The 21,301-nt window shown below is 41.2% G+C and overlaps 1 protein-coding gene across 2 annotated transcripts; it reads right to left on the reverse strand.

Moving 5' to 3' along the window:
• Nucleotides 1-1,483: 1,483 nt before the first annotated feature.
• rasal1 (RAS protein activator like 1) lies at nt 1,484-21,299 on the reverse strand. 2 transcript variants are annotated; one of them, XM_079690180.1, is made up of 22 exons: nt 21,174-21,299; nt 20,595-21,025; nt 20,287-20,343; nt 17,205-17,318; nt 16,792-16,853; nt 15,482-15,611; nt 14,923-15,004; nt 14,616-14,756; nt 14,414-14,505; nt 13,535-13,652; nt 13,084-13,237; nt 11,178-11,242; nt 10,734-10,846; nt 9,996-10,188; nt 9,068-9,205; nt 7,863-8,007; nt 7,074-7,246; nt 6,015-6,152; nt 5,106-5,241; nt 4,361-4,481; nt 3,098-3,174; nt 1,484-2,988 (listed from the first exon to the last, which is right to left on the reverse strand). In XM_079690180.1, exons 2-22 carry the CDS (start codon nt 20,657-20,659, stop codon nt 2,840-2,842), a joined length of 2,463 nt encoding a protein of 820 aa, XP_079546306.1. In that variant the 5' UTR covers nt 20,660-21,025; nt 21,174-21,299; the 3' UTR covers nt 1,484-2,839. The 2 variants fall into 2 exon arrangements, with proteins under 2 accessions (XP_079546306.1, XP_079546307.1); XM_079690181.1 differs by lacking the exons at nt 1,484-2,988; nt 3,098-3,174; nt 4,361-4,481 and having other exon boundaries at nt 6,031-6,152.
• Between the last annotated feature and the right edge of the window lie 2 nt (nt 21,300-21,301).

Here is a 21,301-nt window from a genome sequence, read left to right on the forward strand (position 1 = left end):
TGTGAATAAAAAATAAACCATAGTGTTAGTGATCCACAGTGTTGTCATTCTTCTTTGAACACCAGCAAGACCGCTAACACCCTATTTCAACAATCACACTCCCTGTCATTGACATAATTAATAGATAGTTTAGCTTCTCACCATCATTTGCTGTGGCCAACTGATGTTAACGATCGTAACTGAAAGGCTGCCTGCCAAACGTAAACATTCAGCCACGTGACATTCAGCCAAACTCTCGCGAGAGTTTTACACAAGACGGATCCTTTCTAGCCATAACCGTGCGGGAGGAGACGAAAGGGAGGATACACGCGAGCAGACTACGCGGAAGTGTTTTCACTACTCGCGAATAAAAGCCCCGCCCCCACCTTCACAGCTGGTCGATTTCAACAGAGGAAAACCGACAACTGGAAGATGAGTGGAAAAGCGTCACATAAATGTATAAGTGCTCACAGCTCCGTGGGAATTATTATGTGCAATTCATTTCTAAAAGGCTTTCACATTACTATAATTATAGTTTTATTTAAATGTAGGCTACATTTTACACCAAAACGGAACACAAAGGCAGGACCAACCATCATACATTGAATTCCTTGACTAACAACAGAAAGATTCATTAATTTAAATAAATATTTAACAACAAATGGGCCGGTTCTAAGGGTTTATTCAGTTAAGCCCGATGAGAGGGGATACGGCTGTGCACATGTCATCATTAACAGACGTCGTTTAAAAGTGACGTTAGTGAACGAGGACCTCCCAATTAATACCTGAGGACTCCTCTGTCCTCGCGTCACCTCCTCGTGTCTCTCGCTCGCATCTTACGGAGGCGGAGCTAAGACGCAAGGAAGGGACGCGAGTGAGGGAAAGGAGGAGTCGAGGAGGGGTATTGGGATGAGGCTACTGTTTGTGTGGCATCATTTAAAATTAGATTCTGAGTCCTGTTGGATTGTGAGTCTGTGGGTGGGAAGGCTTGATTGAATATTTAATTTAAAAGGGGCTGTGTAGTGGCTATGATACTGTGAAGCAGCCCTGGGACCATAGTATCGTAAAAAAAAAGTTGAGGCTTGCAGTTAGACATGAACATAAGACAAAACATTAGATAATAAAAGAGGCCTCATTATGCTTTTGAGGGTTTTCCCTTTCCTGTAGTGTGTTATATATGTTTGTGTGCATGTAAATGGTCTGCAAAGGCTAAAATCCCATAGTTTCTCTCCTTAACCAATCATAGCAGACTGGGCTCTGGTTTCAGACAGAGGGTGAAAAGAGCTGCTGCGGTACAGGCGGTATGAGAAATGTTTTGAACACTAAAGCATGTAAATATGTCACAGTGTATAGGCATAGAAAATATAAATACAGTATGAACCTGAAAATTACAAAAATAAGTTTTCTTTTAAAATGAACATTTTCTGCCCTTAATTTTAACCCAACTTCAAGTAAACCTTTTAGTTTTCTGGGGTACAAATTAGACACTAGACGTATTAGCTGAAATAATAGTTTACTTAATAATACAGTTGTGTTTAATTCACAGTAACAATCCACTTGGAACAAACCATCATTTACAAAAATAAAGTACAACCAGTAATGTTTTTCAGAATAAAAGCCCTCATTCAGGGAATACCAAGTTCACAAGCGACATCTGATGTTCCTCTGGTTTAGTCTAGATAAAGAATATTGATTGTCATGTCTGGCATGAGTACTAACATGTCACATTTAATGTTTACTCCACAAGTAAATATTGCACTGTCCCTCCTATAAAAGAAAGACAGACACTACAGTAGCTAGACTACCAGAATATAATGTAAACAGCTCCAGGGGCAGGGTGGCCTGTTTATGACTCTCTGGTAGATCACAGATATGATCTTCATTATACTCACAGACCTCTGTCCCTCTACGGGAAATGGCTTTACAACTCACAGATATCCTAAGACAATTACGTTATTTGAGTAGTTCAAATATTATTATTTTACAAATTTGGCATCTCAGCGAATCCTGACCGATGTGAGCCATTTATAGTGGCGCCAACATCTCAAGAAATGTAAACTTATCAAATGGTATCATCTCACTTAATTGTTATTTCTTTCGTCTCAGTCATATGTATGGACATTATATTGTAGATAATACCCCTGTGACATCAGGAATGGCTACATCAAGGTATGGACATTTTAAATATGCAATGTAAATCTGACCATAGCACCAAACAGAAGCACATTGTTTTGTGTAAAGGGACCACAGCAACGATTGAAATAATATTATTTTGTACAGGCAGTGTAATGTGCGCCGGCATTTCATATACTCAAGGTGGGATTAGATAAATGTCACTGCCATTGAAGTGAGAAATTGCCTCAATATAATACAAAACGTTGATAAAAGCAATATCAAAACACATTACATTCAGGTACTGTAGATAACAAAACAACAAGCTTTTTGCATAAAAATGTGCGACCCTGACTGAGGTCCTGTACAGTATCTCAAAATATAAAAGCTTCTTTTCACATTTCACAACAAGTGGATGCAGGCAGGCCATGCAAGAGATTGCTTGTTATCTACATGAAAAATAATCAGATCATGCTCAAAATCCCCCCTCCCCTCTATTGTCAAGTATCATAATCTCTCCCCGGCGCTGTTATAGTTGGTGGCACTCAGAAAACTAAAAAGATTCAAAGTGGCTGAATTTTTTCTGCAGGACAAGTACTACAAATCTGGAAGAGATTGCAGCCTCTGGCCACTTGTACTCCCTGACAAACAAGGGGGAATATTTTATGTTCACAGGTATTTTTACAGGATGCTTGCTGCCCCCCCCCCCATTTCAAAGATTAGTAGTGGATCCCAGTGTTTGTTGAGTCTAGGGATTCAGAATGACACTGGTGCTGTCCTCTGTCTCTCTGCGCTGGAAGGTGGCGTGAGCCTGCTCTAGGTCGTCTATCACCGCCAACAGCCGAGCAGCGGCGCTCTGACCTGGCTTCATCAGCTGCACGTTGCACTCTGCACCATCTGTGAGGCAGAGAGGGTATGATGCTCATGATGATAACACAAGGACATAGACATTTATAAAAATCCTTTCACCACGGCAGAATAATGTAAGGTTTTGATGCAGCCTCACCTGGGTGAATGTCAGGGCTGATGTTTTCTTTACTGCTGGACGTCTGATGAGAGTCTGGCATCTCCAAATGTTTTTTCCTGCAGAATTCACCAAAGATGATATAAGCTGGAGCTGACTAGTGTTTTCATAGAGTTACAGCAGTGGTTCTCAAAATGTTTATTAAAAAAAAAAAAAAAAATCATATTTTGAAAAAGTATTGATTCTAAAATAATATGATACAGTACTATTACGTCTGGCTCTCAAGTGTTTCATTAAAGCTCGGCTCTGTGTGTGTGTGGAATGAGCCATTTTGTGTGTGTGTGCGCGAGCGAGAGAGAGAGAGAGCACTGGTACCGGAGATCGTTGTTGTTAACTTCTGGTGCTAGCGAGCTACGCTAACGGATATAAGGAGTTTTTTCAACAACAAAGTGGAGGAGAGTCCTCTCCTGAGAGACTGAGATGCTCAGTGAAGTAAAGGACTCTCTCAGTGTTATCTCAGTGGGTCTCAAACGTTTTGGTCACCATTAATGTAAACAATTATTTCCGAGGCACACGATTATATGATCATTATAGTTATAAAAAAATAAGAGAATAAATGAAAAACAGGTATGAAATACTATATGACAGTAAAACAAGAATAAAGTTTAAAAGGGAGTGATTTGTAAAATATCCATAAAGAAAAAGTAAATCTGTTTACAGTTCTGTTTCAAATGGGTGTTGAGAGATGTATCCATAGATCACTTCATTTTGCTCTCAAAGTTCACCAGATTGATGCTTTTAACTTCAATATTTAAAAATAAATCTTCCCTGGGGAGCTTAACCCCGGACCCCCTATGTGAGGTCCACACACCACCTATAAAAATAGCACTTTACCCCTGCTTACACCTATATGCCGTGAGCTGATTATCGAGCCTTCATGCTAACAGTTGCGGGTACGTTGTGTATTTGCGTGGGGAGTGTTGCAGTAGAAAATTCAACTGTAGCACCTGGTACATTAATGGGAAACCGTACATTTTTGAGCACCCTCTATGAAACGTCAAGCTACCCCACAGCACCCCCAAAATAAATCTCTGGCGCCGCCACTGAGCCTGACTATTTGTGTTGGGGGGGGCCCGACTTTTTTTTTCTCCAAAGAAAAAGTTTGAGAACCACTGAGTTACAGTAATGCATTTGAATGTTTTGTTAAGCAGCAGCAGGGCACTCTTGTGCAACATTGACCTCTAGTGTACAGTAAGAGAAGTGCACCCAGGCTAAGGATGTTTCCAGAGCGTTTTCTGCACCGACCTGAGTTTGTCTCTGCCCTGCAGCAGCTGCTTGTATATGGTCTGCGTCTCTACGTCTGGATCCAGAGGGTCACTCCAGTCCCCCAGAGTCACAGCGGAGTGGGTTTTACTGCAGCCTGTAACTGAGAGCCAGCATTTTATTCAACAGTGATGCACTACATATGAACTCCCCTTAGTACATCATTTATATTATTATTATTATTATTATTATTATTATTATTATTATTATTATTATTTATAGTCATATTGCTTGCTATGGACACTGATCCTACAAAGCAAGTCAATGTATACTTTTTTTTAAGCATCATTTTTGTTTTATCTTGATTTTGAAATTGGCAAGTTTAGATGAATAGAGAATTGTATTTGAATCGAATGTCCCGAAGAATCAAAATCGAGATACCAAAAGATTGACATCCCATGTGTCACAGTACAACAAGTTTGTACATTTTTAATGTTAATAGCCTTTGTCAAAAACATGGCAGCTACAAATTGAGGGTTTACTCATTAAAACTAGATCACCAGGAGCTCATTGGACTCTGAAACCAGATGCAAAACAGGAATCATGTGTGAAGCTCCTTGGTGCATATTGATGGGCTGCACTGAGATGATGTTAATTCCTGAAAATCCTTTTGGGGGCATCTTGGGTATTATTCATAAATGGGTTAGATAGTTACACTACATCCTAAATCCTACAGTAAGGATTAAAAAGTGTGTGCGGCTTTAAGAAGTAATGAAAGCAGGATTACCAGCGCGGTCCGCCTGCAGGCAGCAGGTCCACTTGCCGCTGCGATGAGCCCCCGGGTGGAAGGAGGGCAGCATGCGCTCGTTGTAGATGCTGACCTTCCTGATGGCCGACAGCCACTGGTTCAGCTCATTCACATTCTACACAGACACAAATATAGCATTAACTTGGTGGTCTATTAAAGTCATACTGAAATCAAAGCAGGAAAAGGTGGCTATCCAAAAGTAATTAACTTATAATCCTTAAACAACTACAGTAAAGTGTCAATAAATAGATGTTCATGATTATACCTTAAACTAGAAATTAAAGAGCAAGATTATTCAATTTTTTACAGAAAATACATTATTAGCAACATTGTATTTGATCTGAAGGGTTACTGTGACACAGCCACATGTTAACAAAGTAGTGTAAAAACACAATTATTTCAAAAGGCCCTATTATGCTTTCTAGGGATTCCCCTTTCCTGTAGTGTGTTATTTAGGTTTGTGTGCATGTAAATGGTCTGCAAAGGTTAAAATCCCAAAGTTCACACCAGAGGGAGTTTCTCTCCAACACACTCCTGCCTGAAATGCCTCCATTGGACTCCTTTGATTGCGTCTGTGAAATAGTGATGTCACTATGTTACAGAAGTAATCAAAGGAGTCAAATGACACTTGCGCTTTTATTGGCTAGTGCTCCAACACATCACAACAGGGCCGGCCATTTAACGAATCAGAGCAGATTGGGCTCTGGTTTCAGGCAGAGGTCGAAAAGAGAAAACTTTTTTGTCACAGAAGAGGCACAAAATACGAAGCATAATTGGGCCCCTTTAAATCTGTGCCAAATCTTTTCTTTATTTTTTAAACATTTTCACAAACAACTGAGAATGGTCAAGAACTTTGTTGGCGTCTGACTTGTGTCAGTACCAATACACCTTGCTCTGGATGTACATGGTGTGAAGCTGTCCCTCGTTGTCCTGGGTGATGACCTGCATTACATTCTGCTGCTGAAAGGCATTTTCATCCACCCTCTCCACGGCACACACGCACTGAATGGGGATTGAAGAGCGCACCTGCAACAATTCAGCAACAAACCACCACACCAATTAACGTAAGTATGCAGCAGGGTATGGATGGATCTTGCTTTCGCCTTGTGGTGTACACGTGAAATAAAAGTGACATTTGATCAAAGGGCAGTGTCTAATAAAGGGGATCTTTTGCACACATTACACTAAGGGAAACAGAGTGATACGAGGAGGAAGATGAGATGAGCGTCGCAGGGAAGGCCACTTTAAAGTGTAAATCAGCCACTTCCAATGGGAGCTTGTTTCACTTAGACTGGAGTGCTCCAACGTTGAGGAAAGGGGCCAGGACATTGTCCTCAATCTGATTTGCAATGTTAGCATGAATATCCACAGCCTTCAATTACCCCTCGCCTTTATTCTGGTCACACAAAGCCGAGACTGGCTCAAAGAGAGAGCTTTTTACTGGGCTAGAGAGAGCCTGCTCCCTCTCTGGCTGGTGAATAAGAGGAGATCATTATCACAAGGTTAGGCCCCACATGGTAATAACACTAATGATGTTCTCACAAAGAGATGAACACAAATACAATAAAGCAACCCGGGGATGTTTCCTCTTTTTCTATTAGCCTTGTTGATAAACATCCTTCAAAAAGGGAAGACACAGGGACTAATACATCATCAGAGTGCATATCAGTCTCTAATAATGGATGGGCCACTTTCACATGACTTTAACTCAAAGTTGACTTTATATTTGTTCAGCTTATGTCTCGGACAAGAAGAATAAATAGGCATTCATTAGGCAGACTTCACTTGTGTTTTGATCCAGGTGTAACAGAAGTAGACACATTTAAGAACACTACTTAGCCAAATGATTTTAAATACTTTTTGCTGTGGCTGTTTGCCAAAATATCTAATGAAGTTTATACAAACATATAGAAACACAATATAATGTTATACTAGCTTAGTACCTACCTGCCACTCAGGCGTCTTGGCGTAGGACAGCGTCTCACTGGTTAACCAGAAGTAGCGTTTCTTATAAGCAAAGCGGGAAAGCAGTTGAGGTCCCTCTGCCTTGTGTTTGTGGAGGAACCCCTCTTTAACTGTGACCGAGGGCATGAATACAGCCCTCTGTGGCACCTCAGACACTGTGGGATCAAGTAAACAGTGTTATAAATGCAGAGGAACACTTTGCAATGTAATGGCATGTTCATCCACACAAGGTGGTGCTGCGTCAATAAACAAACAGAGCCTGTTTCATACAGTACAAGACTTCATTTTGTTCTGAAGTCGCCTCCTGCTCCTTCATCGCCACATGAAAGAGGGCTTCAAAGAGGCGTGACAAGCGTCCACTTCTGTCCAACAAATCCACCTGAAGAGCATTAAATGTCAAACTGGCCTTTAAGAGAAAAGAGTGGGTGTGATGTGCCGGAGGCGGCTGAAACACGATACATCAGAGGGGGGAGAAGTTTCACAACAACAGCTTGACTGACAGAAGAAAGCCGCCCAGACATGTCGGGTAACCAGTGTGGCGTGTACAAACACCTGCCGGCGTCTCCCTCCAGCTCCCTGCCAGCTCACTAACCATGTCATCTCTTGTCTTCCAGCTAGTTATGAATATTTCACCACTACAGTTTTGTTTTTCTTAATCTTAATATCAGCTGTGAGCGGCTACGCTAGCAGCTGGCCTGCGGCTGATCAGCCCAACAGCATGACATGCTTTCCTTTTAGGTTTAGTGTTGTGTTCACTATCGTCAGCCTTACCGATGTCATGATCTATGTCGATCAACTTGTCGAGGAAGTCTTTGACGGAGGCCACACTGCGGAGGATTATGGGATGTAGAGGCGCCATCCACTGCTCCTTTCCGTGACCCAGCTGAAGGCCCAAATTCCCGACACTTTGCAATGCCTGGCGACCACAGAGACACAGTCAACACTCGCATCTTCAGCACATCAAATCCGTTCTAACCGTCAGAACTCAGTATGAGTGACTGCATTTCTCAAAGTGGGAGATCAAAAGGGTGCCTGGGGGCCAAGCATGCTGTGAGGCCCTTTGTCCGGCCCACACCTGGCCCCGGGCGAGGAGGAGGTTCCTCTCTGATGCTGGGCTTTGAACCGCAGACTGGTTGTAGCACACACAGTGGTAAAAATAGCCTGTTCCCTTTTTACTGTAGAGGACCCATGGCAACAGCACTTCAGCACCATGGACAGCAACCACAGAACCCACACATGTGAGAAAAGGTTTCACTTTCCTTCTAATATGTGACCATGGTGACGCAGCGATTTTCAATAAATTATGTTAGCGACAATTGTGGAAAAGGAACAAGGAAATACATTTTTTTTGTAATTTGATCTATTTCAACATGAAACGGGATTTTAGAGTGGGGCATAATGTGAGAAGCTATTGTTCAACGTTTTCTGTCACTCAACGACACTGAAACACGCCGCACACTTAGTGTAGTAATGAAGCAATCCACTGTAAGATGTGCTGTGTTTTATATTGAGTTGTCACAAATCTAATTCTGTGAAAAATCAATTGCATCCTCTGGGATACTAGAACAATGTTATAGGAATAGAAAACAGGGTATTTTTAGAGCATTCTTGCCTCTATATGTTCCTAGTTCACCAATTCAATCTCCAGGAAGTACAGTTTTTATATTAAACTAAAAGTAACTGACGAATAACTGCGTGATGTAATTAGCTCACAAGATAAACAGTAGTTCAGCGCTTTATCTCCTGTTTTTGCCATGCTGACTGCGTGCACAGTACAAACATCTTTGCATTCCTGCTTCATATTTATTTGTTTAACACTTGCAAATCTAAATCCCTCACTGTTCGCTTACAGCATGTGGCCTCGCTTCCAGTGCATCCACCACTTTACGACTTGTTTTTTTCAGTGATTAAGTGCGAAGTTTGGAATAAATGATTCATAGCCATGTCAGTGCGTATGTCTGCGTTGTGAATCGTACCTTGGCCAGCAGTAGCAGCGTTCTGCTTGTACGCGTATCAGCGTGCTGATCCCTCAGCTGGAACAGTTTAGGTGTGAGGATTGCAGGGGCAAAAAATCGCAGGAAAAAGAACCCACTGATGGCCAGATACTTCACATCCTGTTAGAAAATAAAGTTAACAGCTGTGTCTGAAAACAAAACATGAAATAGTCATTTAAAGAGGCCCTGTTACGGCCCTGTGTTATATAGATATTTGTGCATAAAGTGACATCACTATGTAACACTCTCGCTTCTATTGTGTAGCGCTCCAACAAATTGTACGTGCTAAGGGGCGGGACATCTCTAAGCGATTGACCAATCACAAGAGATCTAACCAATCAGAGCAGACTGGGCTCTGGTTTCAGACAGAGGGTGAGAAGGGGTGCTGCGGCACAGGCAGGATGAGAAAAATAAAGACCCTTTTTGAACATTTAATGTAAACATGTCCCATTAGGGGCACAATAACAAAACCTGAATATGAGCTTAATAGAGTGCCACAGTGACGCGTCCTAAATCCCGGAAGTAAACTCCATCCGGTTCCATCGACAAAAAGCAATGCAATTTCTCCATAGGATTTTAGAAAATAGCTGGAAATAAGGTCTGAGGTTGACACAAATTGAAGAGACAGATCACGCTTTGTTCAGCCGGATAATCTCCACATATCTACCCTACTTTTATAATTTTCTAATCATAAATGTATCGATCATAAATTTATCGATCATAAATCTATCGATTAGATTTATGATTAAAAGATTATAAAAAGTACCCTTACTTCCGGGTTTTAGGACGTGTCACTGTGGCACTCTATAGGGCCCCTTTAAATGTTTAGATGGCAAATACATCAACAATGCAGATACATTAAAATACCAACAGCTGTTTTTGTTTTTGTTTTGTTTTGCTCCAAACTGACCTCGTTCTCAGGTTCAGCAAATTGCTCCTCCACTCTCTTGTGTAGCTGTTTGAAGGCCACTCTCATCACAGGAGGACACTGATCGACTGAGCCCACGATTGATTCAATGATGCTGGTTAAGTAGCTCTGAAGCATCTCCACGCTGCTGTCCCGCACCTCTGCCTCTGACACTGCACCCTTAAATGAGATCCGTCTTCAGGGAGAAAGAAAGATAGTGTAAATGACTGAAATCCTGTGTCACAAAATGATAGAGTAGGATCAATCCAAACACCCTGTAGTGTGTATAGCTATGGCTAGATAACAATGCCTATAACTGTTATCGCCTCTGTTCCTTATGATGTCATTATAGTGAGAGCTTGCTGTATATAGCGCTGAATTGAATATGTACGGGGAGATATATAAACATGGAGTGGAAAAAACAAACAAGGTGATAGCAGGCAGGTCCGCTGCAGACAAGGAGCACATTAGAACCTCGATCTCCCTCCATGTCGGAGATAGACATCTCAGGGGGCTCGAAGCAGTTGCCAAGCAACAGCCTTCCCCCCCTTTTTACATTCCTCTCTTTTCCAATTTCTCACATTGATGTCTTCCTCCCTGGGGAGAAGTGTAAAGTAGTGGGCAGTCTCCTGTGGCAGCTTTTCTATTTGATCATTTTAACACATAGATTGTAAACTACGCGCATGTGTTTAAAACAATCCCATGTGAAGCAGATCTGGAGTATGTTTAGGTCTTTCTTACCTCGTGCGGTTCAGGTCGATCTTACATGGGTCCAGCTCAATGTACTTCTTCTCGTCAAAGATGCGGTTGATGATGGGCTTCAGCACCTCGTGCAGATACAGCATGCCAACAGCCTGACAGCAGAAACACACCACATGTCGAGTAACATCTCATCTGCATCTGTGCTTCCATATGTGTAAAGGTGCATCGTACAAAGAGTAAACAAAGTACAGTGTGATGCAGCAAGGGGACCATTAGAGATGTAACTACTCAGTGTGCATGTTAAGGGATAGGGAATGTTGAGGAAGGAAATAGCAAAGATGTATTAAAAGGTTAGAAATAATTAACAGCCAGATTATGATTGCACTCACATAAGAGACAGAATAAATCAATCACGTAAAGGTCCTGAATTAAATAGAGTATAAAAAAGTGATATGTTAAAACAATTTGATGAGAGATACACACCTTCATGAACTGTTCCATGGCTTTGGAGGAAAGTGAGTTGGAGCGAAATAAAGTGTTTGGATCACCTAAAAGAACCAAACAGAAAAAGAGATAATAAAAAAACAATTAACCATTGTTTTTGTTGCTGCTACTACATTCATTTTTATGCAAATTAAATCAGTGCACTGCCATTAGTACTATTGTTTTGTTCTGGGTAGCATAACTTGACTAGATTACAACAACAACATTGCTTTGTGTAAGCCTTTGTTGCAGACTGTCAATACATGATCCTTAATTCTCTCTTTTGTTGGCTGTCTAATAGCCTAATGCTTGATGTATATTTAGAAACAGAAAGAAGGATCCCACCACTGTATTTATAGCTCCTAGTGAGTGCAATGAAGCAACTTGTAAGCTTTCACGGAGATACTCATTAGGGACATAATCATGCTTGATTGAAATCACTAGCAGTGCTTCATTTAATTCACTAAAAACTATAAATACATTACGTGGATCAATTCGCTATCAGGCTTTTAATGAGGCATGTTCATGCTTTCTTTTCTTTGTGTACATTACCAGGAATTGATCTAGTTTAGAAACAGAGAGCCCACTTATATCCTTTCAAGAGGCCTTATTATGCTTAGGGGGGTTTTCCCTTTCCTGTAGTGTGTTGTATAGGTTTTTTGTTTAAGGGGCGGGACATCTAACCAATCAGAGCAGACTGTTCTGCAGCACAGTTAGTATGAGAAAAATAAAGAGCTTTTTGAGCATTATTTTTCTTTACCCCAGAGCCAAACTTTAATGTCTGGCTGCGTGTGCCATCTATTCCTGATCAAGCAGTTACCAACCGGATCATGTGGAGTTGCTATGGAAACATGGGCAATATGCTTATTACCTCAAACTACACAAACTAAGCAGAACCCCAAAGACTGGAGAACAAATATGTGAGAATTAGCGACAGGAATTTGGTGCGGAGGCAAAAACATGACTAATACAGACCACACAGAGAAGCCATGAAAAGACTGTAGGGTGGGTAAATAATTGGCTTCAGGGTAGTAAATACAGTGCTGGTAGACATGACCTGCCCACACACACAACATGAATGTTCTGAGACCTTAATGTCAATTCAGAGTTTAAATAGAAGCAGCCCTCAGAAGGTTGCTGGAGAGCGCAGCAATAACTCTGCCAAAGACAAATACTGGCTAATAGAGATAAACTTCTTACGCACACTGGGTATTATCTAATCCTTTTTCTGACATGAGAAAGGATTTGAACAAATATTTGCAGGCATTACAAATGTTTCATCTTTGTGATAAGAGTACTTTACTGTTTACACACTGGAGCCATTAGAGCTGCCACCTCTGAATAGTCGTCTAATTGGTCGTTTTGGTCTTAGTCGACTAAGATTAAGAAATGTTTTATGCTTTCTTCACACTGAATTAATTATTTTTAAAAAGTACATATCTCTGGTAAACACAACATTTTAAGTGGAGCTTTTGCATGATTCTTTTGGGAGTATTTCAATTTACAAATCTTTCAATTAAATCTACTATATACGGCTCTGATAAGTGCAGTCACAATACCAGACTTTAACTACACAACAATCGTGGCCAAAAGATAACCATAGTGTCGCGATATCTATAAAAAGTAAAAAAATATATATTATGTATTGTGGTTAAATCCATCTTTAACTTTGATTTGTGTGCATTTTCTCTCTTATTTGGCAAATTAATTACACATTTCTTTGTGGTGCGTTGGGGTAGGAATGCAAAGCAAGAACAGAAAGAAACCGAAGTAGTTCAACAGCTACCTGTTGTTTATTTACATAATATTCACATGTGTAGCATTAGTTTATATTACAAAATCCTTCGTTCTGACCGTCAATAACCTAACATTTTCAATAGTTCTGATGTTGTGCCTTTAATCTTACTGGTGTTGTTGACCTCCCGGGTGTTGAGGTAATCCAGGAATGGCACCACCAGGCCCTGGCCCAGGTAGATCTTCACCAGAGTCATCGCCACATCCTGACGGCTTTCCACCGTGTTCACCTCCTCCAGCATGGTCAGAGCGCTGCTGTCCTCCACCTGGAGAGAGAGGACTCAGGTCACGATACTACTGACATCAACCAAGAGTCTGAAAGCCAACACTGATTTAGGTGGAGTAAAATGCATATCAGAATAAATGTTACAGCAGCAGCAAATGGACAGTGCAGATAAAAAGGCAAACATAAGTATGCTAACATATTCAATAATAGAGCCAAGCACACACGATAGAAAACCAAATAAGTGTAAGGAGCAGCCTTATAAAAGTAAGGGAACTAGCAGTGGGTAGTTACAATAATAAACGGTAAGAGATATTTGTAGAAACATGGCGACGTTGACCTCTGTAGGGGAGATGACTGACTCCACCAGAAGGTCAATCAGGGGCTGGTAGTACACAGATGGAAGGATCCGATCCTCCACCAGACGCACCTTCAGACGCAGCGCTCCCAGCTTGCCACTGGCAACAGAGCATAGATACCACAGAATTAAAAAAAGATATTTCCTGCACGCGCTGATCTTATTATGAAGTCAGCTAAATATATTCTCAAAAAGAATGTGCTATGTGATATGAGCGGTGAAAACCACAGATTTGAGTATAATTTCATATAATTCCTTTCTAATTGTAGTTATTATTGTAGGTTAAAGCACTGATATAAGAAAATAAATAGTTAATAGCGATACTGAGGGTGTGGTAAATGTCTGATGTCTGGTACATCTTTTAACAGTGTCACCGATGGAGGAATCACATTGTAAGAAACAATATTAAGGAGTTAAAGAAAGCTTTTAAAAAGGCATAGCTTTAACAGATAATGCCAGGGAATAGCTCTTGCATTCACATTACTTATTTAACTGCTGTGAAAGTAAATCTATATCCATCTTCCACTCAGCAGTGTTCTCCACTCAATAAAAACCCTCTAACTCTGAGTCATTTTCAAATGAACCTCTCTGACAGTTTGGTAGTTCACTCAGCTTTCTTTGTTCTAAAATTATCTCAAAGGACAAATGCTGTCAGAGTCCTGGCTGTACACCTGTGAAAGCTCATTTAAAATGCATGAAAGAAAGCACAGAGGGGGAACCAACACTTTCCTTGAGTGCATTTCAAAAAACGTATTAGTTGTTGCTCAGTTCGAGTGTTAAAAAATTCCAAAAGCTTGTCTCAGTTATACAAACATAAAATGTAAACCACATTGGACAAACGAACACACCCATATTTCTCACCCAGTATCAACCTCATTGTTTCCCAAGGGAAGCAATCGAAACCAGCCCTCTAATGGAGGTGTTTTGTGCAAACAAGCAAAAGGGATTTCCACCTGGAGAAAGAAGGGAAAAACAAGGATAAAATAATATGGGAAAGACGATGAAGTTATCATAATATAAAATCTATGAATATGCAATACTATGATAATAACAGCAGTCTCACCTTTCCTAGGAAGTCATTCCTGCCCACCATGTCCCAGTCCCAGACCTCCACAGTGACCGTCCCCTCCTCCCTCAGCTCCTCCGGATCCAACTCCAGCTCCAGGGTCTCACCCCAGTGAGGGAAACGGGTCTTCTTGATAATCTAAATCCCATCAGGTTGTGGTGTTAGAGAACCTTTCAACCTTACATGTGAATACCAGTTTGAAATCAAATGGCAATGACAATCAAATAACCATCAATTACAATAGCAGATAATGTGGCTCCATTAAAACCAATACATTAGAAACACACAAACATGTAGAACTCACCGAGGTCTCTGCACTGTGGTTGTTGAAAATAACTCTTGTAAATGGATCCGAGGTTCCAGAAATGTCTCTTGGAGCCAAGTCTCTGCGGAAAAAAACAGACCAATTACAACAGAGCTGATCAATACACTCAGATGACATGTGAAAAAGAAACAGCTTTCCCACTTGACCTTATTCCTTCAAACTATTCACATTCATCTGAGCATGTTTGATTAACACAGTGTCGGGCTCTGATTGACATGTTCATTAGCGCCCGGCCTGAGAGGAGGAGATTGTAGCCGGGGACACACAGATGGGGCAGTGAGGGGTGTGATAGTGGCAGTATGACTCAGGAAGGGAGTGTGGAGGCCTGCGGGGTGATCATGATAAGATTTCAGCACAGAAGCAGCGATGACACTAACAGGTTTCAGCTCCAGTAATGTAACTTCTGATGACCAGTTTATTCAACATTAAACTACATTAGTTCTTGCTCAGAGTCTTTCCTTCTGGTCAAACGCATGCTACTCTGATGTTTAGCCTGTCGCTTGTTTTCATCACGGCAGTGGTAGTATTTTACAGTTACCGGGCTTCAATGACTTGACATCGCAGGCTGATCTTCTCCGTATCTTTCAGGAGCTCTAGACTCAGATGGATCTCTCCCTGGACTTCTTCATCAGGGTCCACCCTCGTCAGGTTCAGCCAGCAATCTAGTCCTGAGCAAGGAGAATGATTTCATTAATACAACACTTCCCACAACATGAAGAAAGCATCATAAACACAGAAACTAAGGATGCAAGTGTATGCAAGTCGTTTTGGATATAAGTGTCTTAAGGACATGTAAAATGCACATTTTTATTAACAAATAATAGTTTTTTTCTGTTCTGAAAAATGTATTGATCAACCATTGCTTTAGAGCCAAGTCAAAATAGTGACAAACATCATTTTACTATGCTTTCAAATCCCCTGGTGTGGCTGATTTTTGTATCTTTCTTTTGATAATGCAATACTAAAGTGAGCATTTTAAAGACTCAAGAGTGTTGATGGAGGGAACGACTTGAACTGAACTGAATGCACAAGGAAACCATAAAAGAATATAGATTCTTACATTTTAAAGAGTATTTTGCGGTCCTTGATGGTCTGTAAATTATGTGATATTGTTTTGTAGGTCCTGTCACTTTCATGTTCTTTTTTATTATTTCAGAAATATCTCACATACGGGATGGAACAATGTCAAAGCCGGACAGTGAGAGCATTGCTGTGAGGGAGTATCTGACTCAGTGTAGGAGTGAATCATGGCCGCGCCAGGTGGCTCTCAGGAGGACGCATCAGTATGCAGCTCACGTACCATGGTAAACACTTCAAGCTATTTCATACAAAAACAAACAACATCTCGACATACCATATTTTAAATGCCGTATGTCTTTAAGAAAGTGCTAGGGTTCATGCTGAGGTAAACACTGACTAATTCCTTGAATGAAAGAGCCTCTGTGAGAGAGCACATTCAAGTGTTTGAAGTCATTTGAAATGCTTTGGTTGTTTTCCTCATTTCACAGCGCTGCAGGATTTTGCACAAAAGGATGGCTTGTAATTCACAATTTAAAAAAAAAACAGAGTTCATGTTGACAAGCACCTGGAGAGCCATTAAAATATTTTATGCATCAATTTGAATGCTGATTGTATTGCCTGGGAGCTTACACAACCCCACTCTCATATAAATGTAAGCAAATCACATTAAATGTGTGAGAAAGCACTGAGACACCGATTCCCAGAGTCTCCGTTTTAAAATGTCTCCTCAATCACTCTGACCTCTGATCAGGTCATGTGAAGCCGTGTGCGTATAACCTACGAGCTTGGGTCATGCACCCCTCCATATACAGATCTGTTAAGTCATACCTTTAGCTTGAGATCCAATGGCTTCTTTGCTCAACGTTATTTTTCCAATAACATCATCGTGGCTGCAGGGAAAACAAGAGATTATCAGATAGAAGATATTGGAAATACTATCAAAGTTGTATGAGGTGAATTTGAGGACAGACGGTAGAGTACTGACAGTCATAAGAGGAGAAGAGAAAAAAACAACCTTTAATCACTCAATCTGGATGGCCATCTGCCTGATGATGTTTGTTTATGCAAAGCTTTGGATTTTTTTTCCCAAAACATTACACTGTACATGAGGTTAATGCTGGCTCATTCATGCCAAGTTAAGCAAACAGACATGGCTTGGAGGATCATAAATCTCCTCGCAAACTGAAGAGTAACAGTTAAATATGGGAACATTTTGATAAAGCTTTGGATGGCAGTGTTACCCAATCGTGTCCTCGTCCATGACATGAAAGGAGAGCGAGTGGAAGCCCATGGGGAGGTGCAGCGTGTACTCCTCCCCCCAGAAAGGACTGAGGTTCTTCCACACTGTGGCGGTCCTGAAAAGAGAGGTTCCACATGCTTGTTAACCAGACCCTAAGGCAGAGAGTATCACATGAATGTATGCAAAAATAGAAAGCAGTAAATACAGGAGAAAATAAATGGTGGCAGCATCATAAGCCCTAGTTTACGACTTCATAAGTAACCTGAGAACAAACAGTTGTGCTTTCAAGTAATATGTTAAAGAAAATACTGGGATTTGAAGATGATAAAACTGCAAGGAGAAAAATGAATAACATGTCTGCCTTTTATGTATCGGTCAACATTTTCAATTTTTTATGATATAATAGGTCGTTTTAGTTGTTTAAGCCCCTTAATGATAAGTAACATAAAAAGTCTGCTGGATCTGCTCACAATTTAGTGATACATGCTTTGTGCAAACAGGCATTGCTCGTCTTTGAGGTATTTTAGAGTAAAAAGGTTAGGATTCCCTGCATCAAGCTTCATATTTTGTTGATGGGCTCCAGGTAGGATTCAGTAAGCGTTCTGGGTAGCCCTTTATGTTTTTTTTTACAAGGGCTCTTAAAGCAACGATTCTCCTATGAAGACAAAGCAGGACTCTGTTAAACTTTAATACAGTTTGATTTCAATTTAAATGTGTCCATAACACGAAGTATCAAAAAAGGTTCATTACTGAAGGTTTGAAAAGTTACCATTTAAGATTATGATTTTATTTTTTATTTTTTTCAAATTAGTAAAACAGGTTTCATTACACTTAGGAAAGGGATCAAAAAGGTAACGCTTTAGTATTGTACCATTCATACATCTTATTGTTAATAGTTTCGAAAGATTTCAAAGAATACTCCTAAGAACAGTTTCCTTATAATAAACCTTTCTGTCTCTAAGCGTGAAGTGAACCCATTATTGCCCACCACAATTTCCCAGCTACGTCAGCCATGGACATCACACTGGAGGAGTCAGTTGGCCAGTAACACTACAAGTACCAGATAATTAGTGAGAGTGTCTGCAGTGAATCATTGTGCCGTTCTCCCTAACATACCAGATGGAACAATAGCCACTGAATTCCGACTCACCATTAGTCACCACTGGGTCACCAGTCCCACCGTTCACCCACGCACTAACCTCCTTTACCCCTCTCTCTCCAAGTGAGTTTCTTACCCTCATTACCTCTGCCCGCCCTACCACCTGTCCTCTGGACCCTATCCCCTCAAACCTCTTTCAGACTATTGCTCCTGATATTCTACCATTTCTCACCCATCTCGATACTTCTCTAACTTCTGGTCACTTTCCAAACAGTCTCAAGGAGCCAAGAGTAAACCCTCTCCTAAAGAGAGCCACTCTCAACCCGTCTGATGTTATAAACTAAAGGCCTGTCTCTCTCCTCACGTTCCTGTCTAAAACACTTGAACGCGCTGTCTTTAAACAACTCTCCTGTTATCTCCATCAGAACAACCTTCTGGATCCGCACCAGTCTGGTTTCAAGGCAGGTCACTCCACAGAAACTGCTCTCCTTGCTGTATCTGAGGAACTGCGACCAGAGACCCAAGTCGTCGCACGCATCTCTGCTTGTCTAGCAGACATCTCTCAGTGGATGTCTGCTCACCACCTCAAGCTCAACCTTGACAAGAATGAACTGCTTTTTCTTCCGGGAACTGATTGTCCCACTCTTGACCTAACAATCAACATCGGCCCCTCTGTTGTTTCCCCGACTGTTGTTTCAGGCTCTCGTCATCTCACGCCTAGACTACTGCAACTCCCTCCTGGCTGGTCTACCTGCATGTGCCATCCGACCTCTGCAGCTCATCCAGAATGCAGCAGCTCGTCTGGTCTTCAACCTTCCTAAATTCTCCCACACCACACCTCTCCTCCGCTCCCTTCACTGGCTTCCAGTAACTGCTAAAATCCACTTCAAGACACTGGTACTGCGTACCATGCTGTGAATGGTTCGGGCCCTTCCTACATCCAGGACATGGTTAAACCATACACCCCAGCACGTGCACTCCGCTCTGCATCAGCCAAACGACTGGCTGCACCCGCACTGCGAGGGGGACCCAAGTTCCCATCAGCAAAAACACGTGGGTTTGCTATCCTGGCTCCAAAATGGTGGAATGAGCTCTCCATTGACATCAGGACAGCAGAAAGCCTACACAGCTTCCGGCACAGACTGAAAACTCATCTCTTTCGACTCCACTTCGAGCAATACAATTCAAAATGTTTTTTAAAAAAGAATAATTAACTTAGATACTAACAAAGCACTTATAATAACTAAGCACTTACATACTAACAAAGCACTTATATACTAACAAAGGACTGGCTTATCTAAAGCCAGTTGAGTAGCACTTGAAATGTTTTAGCTCTATGAAACCTGATGTACTTATATGATTCTGTTTTCTTCAAGTTTGTATCTTCTTGGTCGAATGCACTTATTGTAAGTCGCTTTGGATAAAAGCGTCAGTTAAATGAAATATAATGTAATGTAATGAATTCATCCCATGGTCTTGCACACAGCAAACATTTAAAAAAATAACAAAAAAAGGCAAATAGCACCAGTTAGAAATATTCTACTGTACTATAAAACAGGCAATAATAATCATTTTCTCTACTTTGGAGGATTAAATCATCTGTATTTTTGCGCTCACACTGAGGATCACCTCTGAACCAGCTCCCAGCATTCTCCTTGCTTACAGGAGCTCCCTGCAATAATTGATGCAGCCTCTCCATGGTTACCTGCGGGTGTTTTAAAGGCCACACCAGTATCAGGTTCTCTGTGATGGAGGAGTAACGCTGTGGGCACCACCACCCTGATCATACACACTGCACCCGGGTTTACATATTCAGAGTAGCACGAGACCAGACAAAAATTAACAACTGCACATATCCCAACTGTGATGAAAGATATTCAAATATGAACACATAAACTGTAGGTAATATAGTTCCTCCAGCTGTGGCTCTGTATCAAAGTTTATTTGTCATGCACATCTTTATTTATAATCAAAGAGAACTCACCTGGCCACAACTTCATTATCTACTTTTACAATGCAGTATGGATCACTGGTTCCAGAGCTTAAAATGACAAGAAAAAGATCATGACAACATGAGATAATTTGCTTAATTTCATTTTACTTTGTCTTTACTTCCTTCAACGTATCAAATGTACAGCAGACAATATAACAGAAACTGGCAATTTAGATCTAGGTTGAACTTTTTTTCTTGTCCAATTAAAATGATACGTTTCTGTTAGACAATGTTAAAGCTGTATATTGTGAGAGATAAGACTTGACCACAGAAGCACATGCCATTCAGAAATTACTTACACGTCTTTGGCCGGAAGGTTCCTGCCCTCGACAATTCTAAAATAGAGAGATGTGTTTCTGGCCATTTTCAGTCGAGTGGTCTAATGGTCCAATCTCCCCTATGTTCCCATACGAGCTCTTATAAATACTGCTCTTCCCCTCCGCAAGTGAGATTTCTTCATTTCACGGCACCTTCGGCGCGTGACAGCGCACAGCCCACCAGTAGCGCGCGACCCAGGCGCGCATGCAGCAACCAGTCAGTCAGTCAGTCAGTCAGTCAGTCAGTGAGCACAGCAGGTTGGACAGTCTGTGGTTGAACCCTTTACAGTCTGTGGTTGAACCCTTTACAGTCTGTGGTTGAGCACAGTGGCCACAGTGTGGGCAGCTGGACTGTTTTCCTACTGGTTGCCTTTCAAACCAGCCACATGGTTGAATCGTCGGAAATGTCCATTCTGAAATAAACATGAAAGAATAAACTGCAGTTCTAGAAATTACGTTATTATACCTCACCTCGTTCACAATCATATTTTAATTGAGGTCATTGCATTTAAAGATGCGCTGTCGTGCTAATTTGTAATATCTGTAAATGTATGGTCTCACCTTGAAGGTGTATGTCCTCATGAGCGTCCCTTCTGTGATACAATGAGCCACCTGGTGGACACATTGAGCTACTGCAGGCGTCTTTACAGACAGGCATCTTGATAGACAGCAATTGGGGTCCTCTTCTA

This window comes from Notothenia rossii (assembly GCF_949606895.1).
Source record: "Notothenia rossii genome assembly, chromosome: 6".
Taxonomy (NCBI): Eukaryota; Metazoa; Chordata; class Actinopteri; order Perciformes; family Nototheniidae; genus Notothenia; species Notothenia rossii.

Excerpts from the sequence above, each read along its gene's own strand:
- rasal1 (XM_079690180.1), bottom strand. The coding sequence starts at position 20,659 with ATGGCCAGAAACACATCTCTCTATTTTAGAATTGTCGAGGGCAGGAAC. Across the intron at positions 14,506-14,615 it reads GGAATGACTTCCTAGGAAAG|GTGGAAATCCCTTTTGCTTG; the intron begins GTGAGACTGCTG and ends TTCTTTCTCCAG. Across the intron at positions 13,653-14,413 it reads AACAATGAGGTTGATACTGG|TGGCAAGCTGGGAGCGCTGC; the intron begins GTGAGAAATATG and ends CTCTGTTGCCAG.